This window comes from Schistocerca cancellata, chromosome 1, assembly GCF_023864275.1.
Source record: "Schistocerca cancellata isolate TAMUIC-IGC-003103 chromosome 1, iqSchCanc2.1, whole genome shotgun sequence".
In the NCBI taxonomy this organism is placed as follows: domain Eukaryota; kingdom Metazoa; phylum Arthropoda; class Insecta; order Orthoptera; family Acrididae; genus Schistocerca; species Schistocerca cancellata.
Genome location: NC_064626.1, coordinates 1,003,446,568 through 1,003,465,805, shown reverse-complemented (window position 1 = coordinate 1,003,465,805; position 19,238 = coordinate 1,003,446,568). Strand labels below are relative to the sequence as shown.

Sequence of the window (19,238 nt, the reverse complement as noted above, 5' to 3'; positions counted from 1 at the left end):
TGTAAATCCGACTGTACTTCATTGGCCGTAACGACAAATGCACTTTGTCTCCAGAACAGCACCAATTTCAGTTACTCACTAGTATTATACTAAAATGTAAACTTTCACGGCCGGAAATATCATGTCCATTATAATTATCCGGGCTGTTATGCCGTGGTCGGTTGATGAATGCTGTGGTGATTCCCAACGTTTCGTCTCCGACTGCGGGAGACATCTTCAAGGGGGTCCGTAGCTTGATGGAAGATCCAACACACACACTGGCTCGCTACTGACTGCCGCTACATTCCGTGTCCGCGCGCCCCCGCGCCGCGGCGTGACGTCACGTGTTTTGAAAACGTCAGTGCAATTGGCCGCTGTCCGTCGCCGTCGATCGCCGTTGCCGTCACCCAGTAGTGGACGAGTGGTACACATCTTTTTTAACACCGGCATCCATATACCGTTTAATTTGACGCCCTCCTCCTTTCTGTTGAAATTATTTGGGTGTTTAGCGATTTCGATCGCCTCCCTGTAGAGCCTTTCGTAATATCCGCTCGTGGCCGCTAGTACTTGCGTCTCCTCGAAGCGAATATTGTGGTTCCCCGGCTGGAAAGCATGCTCCGCAACAGCTGATCGTTCTGTTTCTCCTCTTCTACAATTTCCCTTGTGCTCTTCCAAACGTTTAGAAACAGTTCTTTTAGTGGTACCCACATAAACATCACCACAGCTGCATGGGATCCTATACACTCCAGATTTTTCCAATGGTTTGCGAGCGTCCTTGGCAGGCCTAAGGTATTCCTGTATCTTCCTGGTGGGCTTGTAAATTACGGTAATATTCCGCTTCGTCAAGATCCTCCCTATTCTTTCCGTTACATTTTTAACAAACGGCAGGAAAACCTTAGATTTTGCAGTAGCCTGTACGTCAGTATGATTTCTGCGTGGCTGCCTCAACGCACGTTTTATTTCGGCGGACGAATACCCGTTCTTCGTTAGTGCATTGTGGAGATGTTCCATCTCAGCGTCGAGCAACTCAGGTTCACAAATTTTTCTAGCTCTGTCCGCTAACGTCTTGATAACACCCCGCTTCTGTTGTGGGTGGTGGTTCGAATCCCGGTGCAAATAACGGTCCGTGTGCGTGGGTTTGCGGTACACTGAGTGGCCCAATCTACCATTTTCGTTTCTAAACACAAGCACATCGAGGAAATGTAGTTTGCCGTCTACCTCCTCCTCCATAGTAAACTGAATTCTTGGGTTTATACTGTTCAGATGTTCGTGGAACCGGCTTAGTTCCTCCCTACCATGTCTCCACAACACAAACGTGTCATCCACGTATCGGAACCATACATTTGGTTTCTTGCTGGCAGTACCTAAGGCCTGTTCTTCGAATTTCTCCATAAAGAAGTTTGCAATTACGGGACTTAGGGGGCTTCCCATAGCCACGCCATCCGTTTGCTCATAAAACTGTTCATTCCACTTGAAGTATGTGGTCGTCAAACAACACTTAAACAGCTCTAAAATATCGGCAGGAAAAATTCGATCCAGCTGTTCCAATACATCATTAAGTGGAACCATGGTAAACAGCGATACCACATCGAAGCTGACCAATAAGTCCTCCGGCTGGACCACTATGCCATTCAATCTGCTGATGAAATGTGTCGAATTCTTTATATAAGAGTCCGAACGGCCCACATGTGGTTTTAACAGCGTAGTCAAAAACTTGGCTAACGAGTAGGTGGGCGAACCAATGGCACTTAGTATCGGTCTTAACGGAACATTTTCTTTATGAATTTTGGGCAATCCATAAAGCCTCGGTGGTAGCGCAACCGAATTGCAGAGACCTTTCTGTGCACTCTCCTCAATGGAGGACTTTTTTATTAACCGCGACACAGTTCTGAGAACGTTGTTAGTGGGGTCCTTATTCAGCTTCCTATATGCTTGCGGATCCAGTAGATCCGTAATTTTTCTCTGATAGTCGGCCACATCCATAACCACCGTTGCGCTTCCTTTGTCAGCTGGGAGAACCAAAATACTACCGTCGTCATTCAGGAGTTTTAAAGCTCTTCTCTCACCCACAGTTATATTACTTTTCGGCGGTTTTGCATTGGCTAATATTCTCACTGTTTCTATACGGATTTCTTCAGCTGTTACAGAATCTACACTGCGAATTCCTGCTTCTACATTGGCTATAATTTCTTCCGTGGGCACAAAACGCGGACTAACAGCAAAATTTCCTCCCTTGGCAAGCACAGATGTCTCATCGTCAGATAACGAACGTGTGGACAAATTGATAACGGTCCGGGAAACGTCTAAATGCCGAACAGTCTGATTAGGTAGCAAATTATCAAACTTCTTCTTCTGTCTACTAGACGTCGTCAACATACGCTTCCCCATGGTATCATGCAGTAGTCTATCAATTTTATCCCAGTCACCGCTGCACAGTTTATTACTGATCGTAATATGGAGAGACATTAACTTACAGTTTGTGCTTGCCAAGTCCCGTCGGGTCTGCTGAATGCGCTCTCGTAGTAAGGCCTCCTCAGTCCGTTTGAAAATGCGTTGTGCCTTTCCCGAATAGAACAGTCGCTTTATCTTCAGCGGCAGTCAGTAGCGAGCCAGTGTGTGTGTTGGATCTTCCATCAAGCTACGGACCCCCTTGAAGATGTCTCCCGCAGTCGGAGACGAAACGTTGGGAATCACCACAGCATTCATCAACCGACCACGGCATAACAGCCCGGATAATTATAATGGACATGATATTTCCGGCCGTGAAAGTTTACATTTTAGTATCAGACGCCTCTACGGGGAGGAGATGTCAAGAGAAGTGCGACGCCTGGAAGGACTCCAGAAGAAGAGAGTGCAGCTTTTGTGTTCCCTCACATTCCTGTCCCGTTGCAGAGCCGTCGGCGTTATACCGAAGTTTCTGAAGATAAAGCGACTGTTCTATTCGGGAAAGGCACAACGCATTTTCAAACGGACTGAGGAGGCCTTACTACGAGAGCGCATTCAGCAGACCCGACGGGACTTGGCAAGCACAAACTGTAAGTTAATGTCTCTCCATATTACGATCAGTAATAAACTGTGCAGCGGTGACTGGGATAAAATTGATAGACTACTGCATGATACCATGGGGAAGCGTATGTTGACGACGTCTAGTAGACAGAAGAAGAAGTTTGATAATTTGCTACCTAATCAGACTGTTCGGCATTTAGACGTTTCCCGGACCGTTATCAATTTGTCCACACGTTCGTTATCTGACGATGAGACATCTGTGCTTGCCAAGGGAGGAAATTTTGCTGTTAGTCCGCGTTTTGTGCCCACGGAAGAAATTATAGCCAATGTAGAAGCAGGAATTCGCAGTGTAGATTCTGTAACAGCTGAAGAAATCCGTATAGAAACAGTGAGAATATTAGCCAATGCAAAACCGCCGAAAAGTAATATAACTGTGGGTGAGAGAAGAGCTTTAAAACTCCTGAATGACGACGGTAGTATTTTGGTTCTCCCAGCTGACAAAGGAAGCGCAACGGTGGTTATGGATGTGGCCGACTATCAGAGAAAAATTACGGATCTACTGGATCCGCAAGCATATAGGAAGCTGAATAAGGACCCCACTAACAACGTTCTCAGAACTGTGTCGCGGTTAATAAAAAAGTCCTCCATTGAGGAGAGTGCACAGAAAGGTCTCTGCAATTCGGTTGCGCTACCACCGAGGCTTTATGGATTGCCCAAAATTCATAAAGAAAATGTTCCGTTAAGACCGATACTAAGTGCCATTGGTTCGCCCACCTACTCGTTAGCCAAGTTTTTGACTACGCTGTTAAAACCACATGTGGGCCGTTCGGACTCTTATATAAAGAATTCGACACATTTCATCAGCAGATTGAATGGCATAGTGGTCCAGCCGGAGGACTTATTGGTCAGCTTCGATGTGGTATCGCTGTTTACCATGGTTCCACTTAATGATGTATTGGAACAGCTGGATCGAATTTTTCCTGCCGATATTTTAGAGCTGTTTAAGTGTTGTTTGACGACCACATACTTCAAGTGGAATGAACAGTTTTATGAGCAAACGGATGGCGTGGCTATGGGAAGCCCCCTAAGTCCCGTAATTGCAAACTTCTTTATGGAGAAATTCGAAGAACAGGCCTTAGGTACTGCCAGCAAGAAACCAAATGTATGGTTCCGATACGTGGATGACACGTTTGTGTTGTGGAGACATGGTAGGGAGGAACTAAGCCGGTTCCACGAACATCTGAACAGTATAAACCCAAGAATTCAGTTTACTATGGAGGAGGAGGTAGACGGCAAACTACATTTCCTCGATGTGCTTGTGTTTAGAAACGAAAATGGTAGATTGGGCCACTCAGTGTACCGCAAACCCACGCACACGGACCGTTATTTGCACCGGGATTCGAACCACCACCCACAACAGAAGCGGGGTGTTATCAAGACGTTAGCGGACAGAGCTAGAAAAATTTGTGAACCTGAGTTGCTCGACGCTGAGATGGAACATCTCCACAATGCACTAACGAAGAACGGGTATTCGTCCGCCGAAATAAAACGTGCGTTGAGGCAGCCACGCAGAAATCATACTGACGTACAGGCTACTGCAAAATCTAAGGTTTTCCTGCCGTTTGTTAAAAATGTAACGGAAAGAATAGGGAGGATCTTGACGAAGCGGAATATTACCGTAATTTACAAGCCCACCAGGAAGATACAGGAATACCTTAGGCCTGCCAAGGACGCTCGCAAACCATTGGAAAAATCTGGAGTGTATAGGATCCCATGCAGCTGTGGTGATGTTTATGTGGGTACCACTAAAAGAACTGTTTCTAAACGTTTGGAAGAGCACAAGGGAAATTGTAGAAGAGGAGAAACAGAACGATCAGCTGTTGCGGAGCATGCTTTCCAGCCGGGGAACCACAATATTCGCTTCGAGGAGACGCAAGTACTAGCGGCCACGAGCGGATATTACGAAAGGCTCTACAGGGAGGCGATCGAAATCGCTAAACACCCAAATAATTTCAACAGAAAGGAGGAGGGCGTCAAATTAAACGGTATATGGATGCCGGTGTTAAAAAAGATGTGTACCACTCGTCCACTACTGGGTGACGGCAACGGCGATCGACGGCGACGGACAGCGGCCAATTGCACTGACGTTTTCAAAACACGTGACGTCACGCCGCGGCGCGGGGGCGCGCGGACACGGAATGTAGCGGCAGTCAGTAGCGAGCCAGTGTGTGTGTTGGATCTTCCATCAAGCTACGGACCCCCTTGAAGATGTCTCCCGCAGTCGGAGACGAAACGTTGGGAATCACCACAGCATTCATCAACCGACCACGGCATAACAGCCCGGATAATTATAATGGACATCACTAGTATTATGTTCTTATCAACACTTACTAGAGTCTTCCGCAGCACATCCCTAAATCTACAATTGACTGCAAAAGTTCGTGTTCGATGATACCATGACCCTTCTCATATTCGTAGTACCTGCCGATGTGATCCACCTATAAAGACAGGACAGTAATGGTAAACTAATATGTATGGATGGCCTCAGCTTATGAACCTCAGAAACTAGAACCGCATCAGCAAATCGATTCCTGCTGCGTCAAATATCTGCTGGAGCGGATTGAGTAGCGTACCTGTGGCAGGCAGTCGGGCCGCGACTCGAAGATGACGAGCAGCACGCCGATGGGGACGGTGACCTGCTTGAGCTCCAGGCCGTTGGCGAGTCGCGTGCGCCTCAGCACGCGGTTCACGTTCTGGTGGCTCGTCTCGGCGATCTGTCGCAGGCCTGCGGCACAACAGAGGCGCGCTCACTGGTCGGCTACAGTGCGAGGCGGTCGAGCAGTCCGCCACGTGTCAGCGCAGTCTAGACTACTTGACAAGTGCTGAGTAGAGTGGTGCTGCTTCTAACTAGTGCTAATGTAGCGTGTATGTTGTGTCTGTTCTTTCGGAAATGTCAGAAAGAACAGACACCATTTTGATCCTGCAGTCACTCTGAATCAAGACACAAAGCAATTAAAGACATTAGCTGCCAGCGGATATTGATTTATATCAATTGGTCAAGTTGAAATTTGTGCCAGAGCGGGATTTGAACCCAGCTCTCCTGCGTACATAGCAGATGCGCTGACCACTACGTCATCCGGAACAGTGGTTACCAAAACTGTACTGACTACCCTAACACCCATCACGTGAGAACAAAATTCTCAACTTATAACGCAAAGCATGGATTTAGTGCCACTATAAATTAGGCCCATTACTCACAGCATCTCGCCAGTTCCCATAAGAGTTCGAGCTTGGTGTTCTTCTCACTGAAGGGATTATTGGCAATCGCTTCCTTAATTACACACTGATCAGACAGAACAATATGACCACTAACCTAATAGCCGGTAAGTCTACCTTTGGCAGAGGTAACATCATCGACATGTCGTGGCATGGAAGCAATGAGGTCTAGGTAGATCGCTCGAGGGAGTTGGCACCACATCTGCACACAAATGACACCTAATTCCAGTAAATTATAGGGAGGAGGTGGTGAGCTCTGACTTCACGTTCAGTCACATCCCAGATATGTTCGATCAGGTTCAGATCTGGCGAGTTGGGGTAGGGAGGGGGGCAACACATCAATTGGAACTTGCCACTCTGTTCTTCGAACACATCCATTGCACTCCTGGTCTTGTGACATGGCCCATTATCTTGGTGAAAAATACCACTGCTGTCCGGAAACATGATCGTCATGAAGGGGTGTAAGTGGTCTGCAACTAGTATACAATACTTCTTGGCCATCATGGCGCCTTGCACGAGCTCCGCTGGACCCACGGAAGCTTACCTGAATTTTCCCCAGAGCAGGACAAAGCCGCCGCGAGGTTGTCTTCGTCGCGCCATATAGATGTCAGTAACCTCTTCCCCTGGAAGACGACGGATTCGCGCCCTCCCGTCGGCATGATGAAGAAGGTGTCGCGATTCATCAGACCATGCAACGCTCTTGCACTACTCCAACATACAGTGTTGATGGTCACGTGACCATTTCAGTCGTCTTTGGCTGCAGAGACCTGTCGTTAGGAGTGTTTGGTGCACTGTGTGTTCAGACACCCTTGTACTCTGCCCAGCCTTAAAGTCTGATGTTAGTTCCATCACAGTTCGCTGCCTGTCCTGTTTTGCGAGTCTGTCCGGACTACGGCGTAGGGGTGGCAGCCCAACAACACGACTTATGGATGTGGTTTGACCTTGGTTTCGTAACATGTTGAAGACACTTACCACAGCACCCCTTGAACACACGACAGGTCGTGCAGTTTCCCAAGTCCTCGTGCTGAGACTCCAGGCTATCACGATCTGCTCTCGGTCCCATTCTACAAACTGACAGCAAGCTCCAAGATACTGCAAGCTCTGTGTGTGTTACCGACTAGCAGTCATTCCTCTCCAGGTAACGCTACTATTGCCCGATAGTAGGTGAGTGGTCATAATGTTCTGTCCGATCGATGTACATCTACATCTACATTTATACTCCGCAAGCCACCCAACTGTGTGTGGCGGAGGGCACTTTACGTGCCACTGTCATTACCTCCCTTTCCTGTTCCAGTCGCGTATGGTTCGCGGGAAGAACGACTGTCTGAAAGCCTCCGTGCGCGCCCTAATCTCTCTAATTTTACATTCGTGATCTCTTCGGGAGGTATAAGTAGGGGGAAGCAATATATTCGATACCTCATCCAGAAACGCACCCTCTCGAAACCTGGCGAGCAAGCTACACCGCGATGCAGAGCGCCTCTCTTGCAGAGTCTGCCACTTGAGTTTGTTAAACATCTCCGTAACGCTATCACGGTTACCAAATAACCCTGTGACGAAACGTGCCGCTCTTCTTTCGATCTTCTCTATCTCCTCCGTCAACCCGATCTGGTACGGATCCCACACTGTTGCGCAATACTCAAGTATAGGTCGAACGAGTGTTTTGTAAGCCACCTCCTTTGTTGATGGACTCTCCCAATGAATCTCAACCTGGTACCCGCCTTACCAACAATTAATTTTATATGATCATTCCACTTCAAATCGTTCCGCACGCATACTCCCAGATATTTTACAGAAGTAACTGCTACCAGTGTTTGTTCCGCTATCATATAATCATACAATAAAGGATCCTTCTTTCTATGTATTCGCAAATTCGCAATACATTACATTTGTCTATGTTAAGGGTCAGTTGCCACTCCCTGCACCAAGTGCCTATCCGCTGCAGATCTTCCTGCATTTCGCTACAATTTTCTAATGCTGCAACTTCTCTGTATATTACAGCATCATCCGCGAAAAGCCGCATGGAACTTCGGACACTATCTACTAGGTCATTTATATACATTGTGAAAAGCAATGGTCCCATAGCACTCCCCTGTGGCACGCCAGAGGTTACTTTAACGTCTGTAGACGTCTCTCCATTGATAAAAACATGCTGTGTTCTGTTTGCTAAAAACTCTTCAATCCAGCCACACAGCTGGTCTGATATTCCGTAGGCTCTTACTTTGTTTATCAGGCGACAGTGCGGAACTGTATCGAACGCCTTCCGGAAGTCAAGAAAAATAGCATCTACCTGGGAGCCTGTATCTAATATTTTCTGGGTCTCATGAACAAATAAAACGAGTTGGGTCTCACACGATCGCTGTATCCGGAATCCTAGATTCTGGGTTTCCAAAAACGACATGATACTCAAGCAAAAAACATGTTCTAAAATTCTACAACAGATCGACGTCAGGGATATAGGTCTATAGTTTTGCGCATCTGCTCGACGACCCTTCTTGAAGACTGGGACTATCTGTGCTCTTTTCCAATCATTTGGAACCTTCCGTTCCTCTAGAGACTTGCGGTACACGGCTGTTAGAAGGGGGGCAAGTTCTTTCGCGTACTCTGTGTAGAATCGAATTGGTATCCCGTCAGGTCCAGTGGACTTTCCTCTGTTGAGTGATTCCATTTGATTTTCTATTCCTTGGACACTTATTTCAATGTCAGCCATTTTTTCGTTTGTGCGAGGATTTAGAGAAGGAACTGCAGTGCGGTCTTCCTCTGTGAAACAGCTTTGGAAAAAGGTGTTTAGTATTTCAGCTTTACGCGTGTCATCCTCTGTTTCAATGCCATCATCATCCCAGGGTGTCTGGATATGCTGTTTCGATCCACTTATTGATTTAACGTAAGACCAGAACTTCCTAGGATTTTCTGTCAAGTCGGTACATAGAATTTTACTTTCAAATTCACTGAACGCTTCACGCATAGCCCTCCTTACGCTAACTTTGACATCGTTTAGCTTCTGTTTGTCTGAGAGGTTTTGGGTGCGTTTAAACTTGCAGTGAAGCTCTCTTTGCTTTCGCAGTAGTTTCCTAACTTTGTTGTTGTACCACGGTGGGTTTTTCCCGTCCCTCACAGTTTTACTCGGCACGTACCTGTCTAAAACGCATTTTACGATTGCCTTGAACTTTTTCCATAAATACTCAACATTGTCAGTGTCGGAACAGAAATTTTCGTTTTGATCTGTTAGGTAGTCTGAAATCTGCCTTCTATTACTCTTGCTAAACAGATAAACCTTCCTCCCTTTTTTTATATTCCTATTTACTTCCATATTCAGGGATGCTGCAACGGCCTTATGATCACTGATTCCCTGTTCTGCGCTTACAGAGTCGAAAAGTTCGGGTCTGTTTGTTATCAGTAGGTCCAAGATGTTATCTCCACGAGTCGGTTCTCTGTTTAATTGCTCGAGGTAATTTCCGGATAGTGCACTCAGTATAATGTCACTCGATGCTCTGTCACTACCACCCGTCCTAAACATCTGAGTGTCCCAGTCTGTATCTGGTAAATTGAAATGTCCACCTAAGACTATAACATGCTGAGAAAATTTATGTGAAATGTGTTCCAAATTTTCTCTCAGTTGTTCTGCCACTAATGCTGCTGAGTCGGGAGGTCGGTACAAGGAGCCAATTATTAACCTAGCTCGGTTGTTGAGTGTAACCTCCACCCATAATAATTCACAGGAACCATCCACTTCTACTTCACTACAGGATAAACTACTACTAACAGCGACTAACACTCCACCACCGGTTGCATGCAATCTATCCTTTCTAAACACCGTCTATACCTTTGTAAAAATTTCGGCAGAATTTATCTCTGGCTTCAGCCAGCTTTCTGTACCTATAACGATTTCAGCTTCGGTGCTTTCTATCAGCGCTTGAAGTTCCGGTACTTTACCAACGCAGCTTTGACAGTTTACAATTACAATACCGATTGCTGCTTGGTCCCCGCATATCCTAACTTTGCCCCGCACCCGTTGAGGCTGTTGCCCTTTCTGTACTTGCCCAAGGCCATCTAACCTAAAAAACCGGCCAGCCCACGCCACACAACCATTGCTACCCGTGTAGCCGCTTGTTGCGTGTAGTGGACTCCTGACCTATCCAGCGGAACCCGAAACACCACCACCCTATGGCGCAAGTCGAGGAATCTGCAGCCCACACGGTCGCAGAACCGTTTCAGCCTCTGATTCAGACCTTCCACTCGGCTCTGTACCAAAGGTCCGCAGTCAGTCCTGTCGACGATGCTGCAGATGGTGAGCTCTGCTTTCATCCCGCTAGCGAGCCTGGCAGTCTTCACCAAATCAGATAGCCGCCGGAAGCCAGAGAGGATTTCCTCCCATCCATAGCGACACACATCATTGGTGCCGACATGAGCGACCACCTGCAGATGGGTGCACCCTGTAGCCTTCATGGCATCCGGAAGGACCCTTTCCACATCTGGAATGACTCCCCCCGGTATGCACACGGAGTGCACATTGGTTTTCTTCCCCTCTCTTGCTGCCATACCCCTAAGGGGCCCCATTGCGCGCCTGACGTTGGAGCTCCCAACTACCAGTAAGCCCACCCTCTGCGACCGCCCGGATCTTGCAGACTGAGGGGCAACCTCTGGAACAGGACAAGCAGCCATGTCAGGCCGAAGATCAGTATCAGCCTGAGACAGAGCCTGAAACTGGTTCGTCAGACAAACTGGAGAGGCCTTCCGTTCAGCCCTCCGGAATGTCTTTCGCCCCCTGCCACACCTTGTATGTGGTGTCTGTTCTTTTGCCTATATGCCTGAAGACTGAGACATAAATTGCCGTTAAAATAATGCAACACTCTCAAGCACTGTGTTCAGTAGCACCAGGTGTAATAAGGGCATACAGAGGGGTTTCAGAGTTAGTGATTCATTTATCATGGTCTCGCCGATCCGATTGAGATCTGGACGCATGTCTGTGCTCCTTCTGTTTGACTCTGTAGGCCATAACTGTGGGGAGTTTAAAAGTGAACAGTGTGTCATTCAAAGTTATAACCAAGCCCTGCCAATGAGTATGTATTCCTGTCGAGCAACTGCAGCCACTTGAACCGTGTCGCATTATTGGCCTGCGGGCAGATGGAGCTGCATGTGTTGGGCACAATGTGTTTGGATCATACCCACACCCATAGTCCAGGTTCAGGACGTCCGCGTAGTGCAGACGCACATAAAAATTGATGCGTTAAACGCGTAGCAGTGGCAGATAGAACATCATCCAGGGAAGAAATTTTGGCACATGCAGCACCTGATGGGTCACCGAGGAACACCGGGAACCGCCTGTTTACAGCAGGACTAAGATCACTCGTGTCTCTGACCAAGTACCACTGACACGACCACGTCGCTTTGTGTGGGGGAAAGAGTGTGTCGGGAAAGAGTGGACTGGAGAATGGTATGGCACTGTCTTCAGCGATAAAGCAGGTTCTGTCTGTATTCGACGTACACGTGTACAGTGTGAACATATTGAGCGGCCTATTTCAGAGTGTATCCGCCCACCTCAGGCTTCATGGTGTGGCGGGCCATCAATTACAACTCATGGTCACATTTGGTGTTTCTACAGGGTAAAATAACCAATTTCCGCTACATTATCCAGGCGATTATCCGCATGTGACTTCAGTTTCTTCTACAGGAAGGGGTTATGCTTTTTTAGCATGACTACGCTGGTCTACGTACGGCCATTGCCAGGCAACGTGCTCTTATGTGCCCTGCCAAGCAAAGTCACCAGATCTCTCACTACTTCAACACGTATGGCACATGGTGAGGCGGGAAATTACTCGTTTTCTAGAGCGTGCAAGAACCATTGTCGAATTGCAACAAAAGATGCAAGGTGCTTGGGATAATATATCGCAGGATGTCATTCACGACCTTTACTGTCGTTTGCAAGCGAGAATACACGTTTGCGCCCCCGCCAATGGGAGTAAACTGTGTATTAATGGGACTGTTTGGGCACCCCTTACTGTGATATGTGCGTTTTACTTGGCCTGAATTTTTTGCCTTGTCTTCCTACAATACCAAACTATCTGACACATTACTTGTCAATGAAATAACCTTGTCATTACGAGTGTTGCATTTTTTTCGGCGTGTGTATGTCGGGTATCCGTTACGGAATCGAGCAACAGCGGTCTCTGAAAGTCATTGCCATGTTAAGGAAATGTGGATGTTAATCTGGATAGTGGGTGCTTTTCCACACGATCATGACTCCAAGCAACGTATTGTGACCAAAAGTGAGTATCAGTTGGAAAGTAATAGCAGGTGACTCAGTGGAAGACCTAAGAAGGACGGTAGGATGTCTGCGCCCAGAAGACGTAAGAGACTGGGAGCACTCTTCCAACATACGGGCATGTCGACTCTGCTGATGTGAAAAAAAACGGTCCATGACCATGACGTGTGAGGTATCACGATAGTGTATCCACTTGTAGAAACCAGAATTTTCCAGAGGATTCCGTCTCAACTCTGGCATAGTTATGTGAGTGTACTTATCTATTTAGTGCTAACTAAAACATCTGATTTACTCGCAAGTGAGAGCGTTTTATTCTCTGCTGTGTCACGTCCAGGGCAGCTAGGATTTTCAGGCCCCTGGTAAACGTTCCTAGGCCATCCCCCACTTTTTTTAATTTTAAGCCTTAGTTGTTTGTATAAAGTCAGAAAATTGTAATGGAAAAAAGTATACTAAAAGTTCTATACTTTACAAAATTATAAATTACTTCTAGCTTTCCTAGATGCGAACTTTTATAATACCGGTATAATCTCATGAGCGGGATGACTCTGATTCCATTGCGATTACAGCTAGTGAAACAAGTCGCCCTTATCTCATTGTATTTCTCAAACAGTTCTTAGCTGTTGCAACAACGTTGAGTGAGCGTGACAGTAATAGGCGAAGTGCAGAAAGTCAGTAAGGCTATCACTGTATTTAGAAACATGTTATTAAAATTCCTCTTATGAAGAGCATTGAGAAGACGCAGAGGGCAGTGTCACAGATCCATATTAGATGTGTGAATTTTTTGAACGCAAAATTTCGAATTAACTTCTACGCTATACAGAGATGCCATGCCTTCTGTGTTCTCTGGTAGTGTATAATCGTCTTGGCTTATATAGATGCACAAGAAAGCAAACGTGTCCGTCATGCTGCCTAAGGCATCATACCTTATAGTTTAATTTCTTACAACAATATCTAGAACAAAATTGTAAGCATATCGTTTAAAATTGTCCTCTGGATTCGGAATTGAATCTATCCTTGTGTTTCATCTACAAAGCGTTTTCTATTGCCTTTCCGTTACTGTGTGCCGCGAATCGTTACGTTTAAGTCAGGTGGTATTCCAATATTTGTTGCTACCTTGTAACTTTCTGCGTAAATAGTATACCAACTACTTCTTAATTTATTTAATCCTTGCATTAGACTCTTAATATTGGTACTTTCAACATTTTTGTGACTTTCGGTGCTACAAGCACAAACTCCGTATGTTTATTGCGCTCACATTGTACCACAATGAAGACAACAAGACACAATGAATGATTTCAAATACTCCTGAATGCCCTTTAGTTCAATAGGTGCCTCTGCAGTCTAGTTAAAGTTAAATGGAAGCCCAACTACTCTTTGTAAACTGGTAAATTATTAGCAAGCACAGCATTTTCCGACAGCCCGTGAAGAGAGGATCTTTCCAAACTTTCAATTTCTGACATTAGAATGGAAAACTATGTATTTGAAACAATTTAAAAAAAGTGACTACATCCATGGATGCTAGAAAGACTTTAATTTTCACCGCAGGGTGAAGAAATTACCAACGGATTTTCTTTTAATGTAGGCGCTTGAGCTTCCTGATAGTTGCCACTCATTTAACTTCTATTGCCATAACCCTACCCATGGCAGACTGAAAGATGTAAACCTCAACGGTTTAGCTCATTGCAAATCATTTTAGCGATTGACTGACCACGTCTATGTCGTGAAAACGCGCTCTGATTCTGTATTGATTTCCTTCGTCAACAAAATCGTAATGCAGTATAAAAACGTTTTACTTCGTTTGCACGTCATCGGGAGTTGCATCTACAAAAAAAAAGTATTTGTAGCGTTTTGTCTAAGTTAAAATAGTTCGACTAACGAAGTCCCTACTATTTAAATGAATTCGTTGTGAAGACTGTGATACATAATGAAACATGCAATTTTTTCCTTGTTACGAGGCCTCAACTTTTCCTAAATGCTTTTCATAATTGGATCAAACTTCACTAAAAACTAAAAGGTGCCGAAAAAACAATCATTTCGACAATCTCCAACCAAGTCACCATCACCTCTCAATGCTGAGCTTCTTTGCAAGAGAATAAGAATCCCTTAGATTAAGCGATGCAGTATACTTCGGTCCAATATCGCCCTCTTCTTACAATGTATCGACCTAAGAGGTTTTCTGTTGGTGAACTACTACTCAGAGCATTTTGTAGGACGCTCCATTTGAAGTAGGACGTTCTATGATCAGAGCTGTTTCAACGTTCACTCACTTTTTGTTTTATCTTTTTGGGCGTACTGATAATTTCCAGCCATAGCCTAGAGTCATATTAGAAACATTTGTGCATCAGAAAAACAACTGGCAAGTAAAGCACCACAAAACTTGCTTGATTGATATTTTCCCCATTTTTTAAGATGCGCTCAAACACATCTGAAGCGAAAGAGTGATTACTTTTCAGTCCCATGACAATCTTTTCGGTGTTTGCTCATGTCCTCGCCTGATGGCTTCTGCTTCTTATATACTGCTGAAGCCCTATTTTCCACTCCACAGACCTATTCGAAATGTGTCTCATTCCTTGTTTACCTAACCATTAAAACATGTTCAGTTTCTTAAACGATTTCGTCAGTGGCGGCGCTACAGCACACTGTAAATATCGCGCTAAAGTTATGCCATTTCTCTTCTAAAGCGAGCCGGAAATTGCACTAAACCTACGGCATTTCTCTTCAAATGCGAGCCGGAAATCTCTCTACAACTGCCATTTCTCTTCGAACGTATGCTGGTAAGCAAATAAAACGGACGAAAACGTGACAGTCAGCCGCACTACGATCACCTCAGACAAGCGACGCAGCGATATTTGATATTGCGTTTAATATACTGAGCAAGAGTAGAGCATGAGGTATTTTTAAAAGCTCAGTGTCAGGACTAGACTGTGGATCAGTGGCCAAAACAATAAAGGGGTAATTTGTGGACGTGGTTTCGACTCCCGCCAATGTTAAGTTTTTATTCATTTCTTCTTCCTCACAATGTTAAACTATTAACTACAGAATTTAAAACTATCTGTTTACTTTATATATGTGAAAATAATATATTCGATTTAGTTACGATTATCACACTTTTAATTTATAAGGTTAGAGTCTAGATGGTAGTAAAACAAGCAACCATACAAGGAAATTTAGTATGCAAGTATTTTCTGTATGTGATCTGTGGGTGATATGCTAATGAGGCCCTTTCCCAGTAGGTGTTTGGGGGAGAAGTTGAGATTCAAAGAGTTAGGTAGATGTAATTCAAATGTAAATTTACAACAGAGGGGCGTTGGATAAGGCTCTCCGATTTGGCTTCTGCAACACTAAAAATTTATAAATACTTGCAAAACATTTTGAAAAGCTTCTTAATTGTTCAGAACCAATCCATAACTTCGAATACTCTAATACCGATGAAAACCTAGAAGACGGTTTTCCCTCAACTGTCAAAGGAAGACTGTATTACAGTAGAAATTTTGAAAGGATCTCTATTAAAAGTTAAAAAAAGAGCTAAAATTAATCGTTGAGAAAAAATGGAAAATAGAAAAACTCCCAGGAGAGTGGAAGGTGGCCTTGATGTATCCGGTATATGAGAAAGACAATAAACAAAATGTAATACAACAGAAGAATTTCTTTGCAACCAGATGCATACATCATGTTTTCCAAGACTGTACTAAACACAGTAGAAACGACATTGGCGAGTAATTAGCAGAATATAAATGGGGTTTTACGAATGGTACTTCATATACTGAAGAAATATTGGATCTGGAGTCAATCATTTCTCACGGATTACTGAATTCAAAATATCAGTATTTTTCTTTGAAATTGCACATATCGTATGGCGCAAGCGCAGAGTATGAATGATTTTTTAAACACCTTGTTTTAACTCCAACATGAATGAGTGGTCTAAAGCATAGACTAGTAATTTGCGGACCTGGGTTCGATTCCCGCCGATAACATTTCTTTCCATTTTATTCCTCGCAATGTTAAACTATTCGTTATAAAATTTAAATATATTTAAACGGTTCGATTTATATATGTAAAATTAAAACACTCAACTTAGTTACGATTACTACCATTGATAAGCCGAAAGGATATGGGCCACCACATTGTTGCACATTGACATAATTTTTTGTGAGCCACCTTTGGATTTCGTCACTGTCACTGTCGCTATTACTATCAAGTTCATTGTTTTGTGTGCAGCTTCCAACAAAAACGCCATCATTACTGCCAAGAGTCGCGTCTCTTTCGATTGACGGGGTCTCATCTCTGCACAGCCGATACTGCAAATACTTTCTTGTATATCAAGATAAGCAAAATTTTGAAAAATGGCCCTGATTTTTCACGAGAGTGTCGTTCTTAAATACCTGCACCATAACAACTGCATATTTTCAGCGAAACGACATTACAAAGTCAAGGAGAGAGCATTTAAATATTTAGTTGGCAATAAAAGAGAAAGAATTATAACTATCGACAGACGGGATTCATTTTTCTGTGCATCAAGAAACAGTTTGTGCTAAATTTTCAGACATGGAGTATGTGAAGAAATTAGCGGTACAAATATAAAATTCCTGAAATCGCACACTTGTTACATTTTCTGTTGCAACAGATTTGCAGTAGAACTGAACGAAGAGAATAAAGATTTCGTACGTTACTGCAGAGTACATTGTTTAAGTCAGGGGGCATGCCTGTACCGATTTTTCGATTTAAATCACGCTATTGTTGAATTTATGAACGAATATTAGAATATCCTATATGGATTTCAGACTTTGCGTTTGAAGCCGACTTGACTGCAAACTGCCCGAAGTCAGACACCACACGTGACTTCTTTCTCTTTTGATGAGGATCCTTTTAAACGGGGAGACATTTTGACATAGACAGGCGAGTTCCCTAAACTCACTGTCTTTAAAGAAAACGCGAGGTTTGAAGAATTAATTTTAACCTTGAAAGAATTACACAGATAATTTTATAAAGGTTTTGAGGACAATGTCAACGTTTTCGAGCTGTTTTCAAGATCATTTACCGTTTCAGCTGAAAGCTCGCCTGTACACGTGGAGATGTAACTGACTGATTTGCATGGTAATACCTGTTTTAATTACAAATCTTTTTACGTTAAAACCGTACAGGACGCCTACATTGCTTTCCTCGGGTAGAATTTCCGTCTCCTTAATGACGCCGCAAAGGCGCTGCATTATTTCGATCGACATATTTGTGTGGAAGACCTTTTATCCATTATAAAACTAAATAATTCACGATTACGTGGGAACATGAGTGTGAAACTCTGAAAATGTCTGCATCTGTAAGATAAAAATTATGTCTTCAGTGCGCCATAAATAATTGAATACTACTCATAATTTGTTTTGTTTGTGATCTATGTTGCTGAGAAATGTAAAATATAAAACTAATTTGTATGTGGTGCAATTGCACTGCTATTTAGATGTGGCGAGTTTCCAGTTTTCCAGTCTTCCCTCTCCTCACTGTCAGACAACCTGGCGTGGCGAGGGGGGAATGTGCAGCGAGGCTGAGTGCTTTGGCGTTCGTGCCCAGTCATGGCCCGCGAGCCGAAATCTGTGTCACTCGCCCTTCTGTCATTATCACATGAAACTTGTCAAAACGGGCACTTCGGCTTAGTATGCGACACCAGGTCTTGACGAGGTGCTCGAAGTTTGAGATTGGTACGTGCATGTTAGTACATAACACTTAACATGCACACTTGATATGGCTAGAAATAAACTTATTTGATGATTAAAGTATTATCCTTACTTACGTTAGTTTTTTTCATAGTTGTATAAAATCTGGCATCAGTTGATGGAAATTAAAATACGTTCATAAATATTAAAATCTTGCATGGCTGTGATAATAATATTTGTGGCTCCACAATGTCTGATGCACTGGTCATGCCTTGCAAGCAGAACGTGGTATTTTGTATTAATTTATCCACTAATGATACATTTATATGTTTTTTAAAAACAATCAAATAGGTTCAGTGATCTCTTCCAGTGCTCACCTTTCGTTCAAAAGCCGGCCGGTGTGGCCGTGCGGTTCTAAGCGAATCAGTTTGGAACCGCATGACCGCTATGGTCGCAGGTTCGAATCCTGCCTCGGGAATGGAAGTGTGTGATGTCCTTAGGTTAGTTAGGTTTAAGTAATTCTAAGTTCTAGGGGACTGATGACCTCAGCAGTTAAGTCCCATAGTGCTCAGAGCCATTTGAACCATTTTTTTTCGTTCAAAATGATAGATGCAAATTTGACAACCTGCGTTTGAATTTTATTTAGCAATGGACACAGGCTAGCAAACCCCCTTCAGGTGCCTGAGCACCTGCTTGTCCCCCTCCCCCCTGCCCCAACGCCACTCTAGTTCACATTGGATTCTTGATCGCCTATTCGAAAATTAGTGCATTCTCTAGCAGTTGAAATAGAACTTTGGTGTATTATAATTGTTATTTCTTGCAAGGTGTTCGACAGTGATTTGTACAAAATGAACTGCTGCGCTGTTATAACCAAATATGCTCTACAGAATGTCGACATGTTGCCTTGGCCTGCTCGATCACCAGATCTGTCTCCAATCGAGCACATAGAGGAAATCATTGAACGACAACTGCAGCGTCATCCACAATTAGCGTTTAGCGTCTCTCTCGTGCAACAGGCATGGAAGTCCATCCCACAAACTAACATCCGGCACCTTTACACCACAATGTATGTA

General features: G+C 44.2%; 1 protein-coding gene across 1 annotated transcript in view; it reads right to left on the bottom strand.

Annotated features, from left to right (window-relative positions):
* The window catches only part of LOC126088855 (delta-1-pyrroline-5-carboxylate synthase), a 221,391-nt gene that overhangs the window by 66,098 nt on the left and 136,055 nt on the right, over positions 1 to 19,238 (bottom strand). The window contains exon 9 of the mRNA XM_049906867.1: positions 5,619 to 5,770. Within this exon, the coding sequence (XP_049762824.1) occupies positions 5,619 to 5,770 (152 nt within the window). The remainder of the gene's footprint in view (positions 1 to 5,618; positions 5,771 to 19,238) is intronic.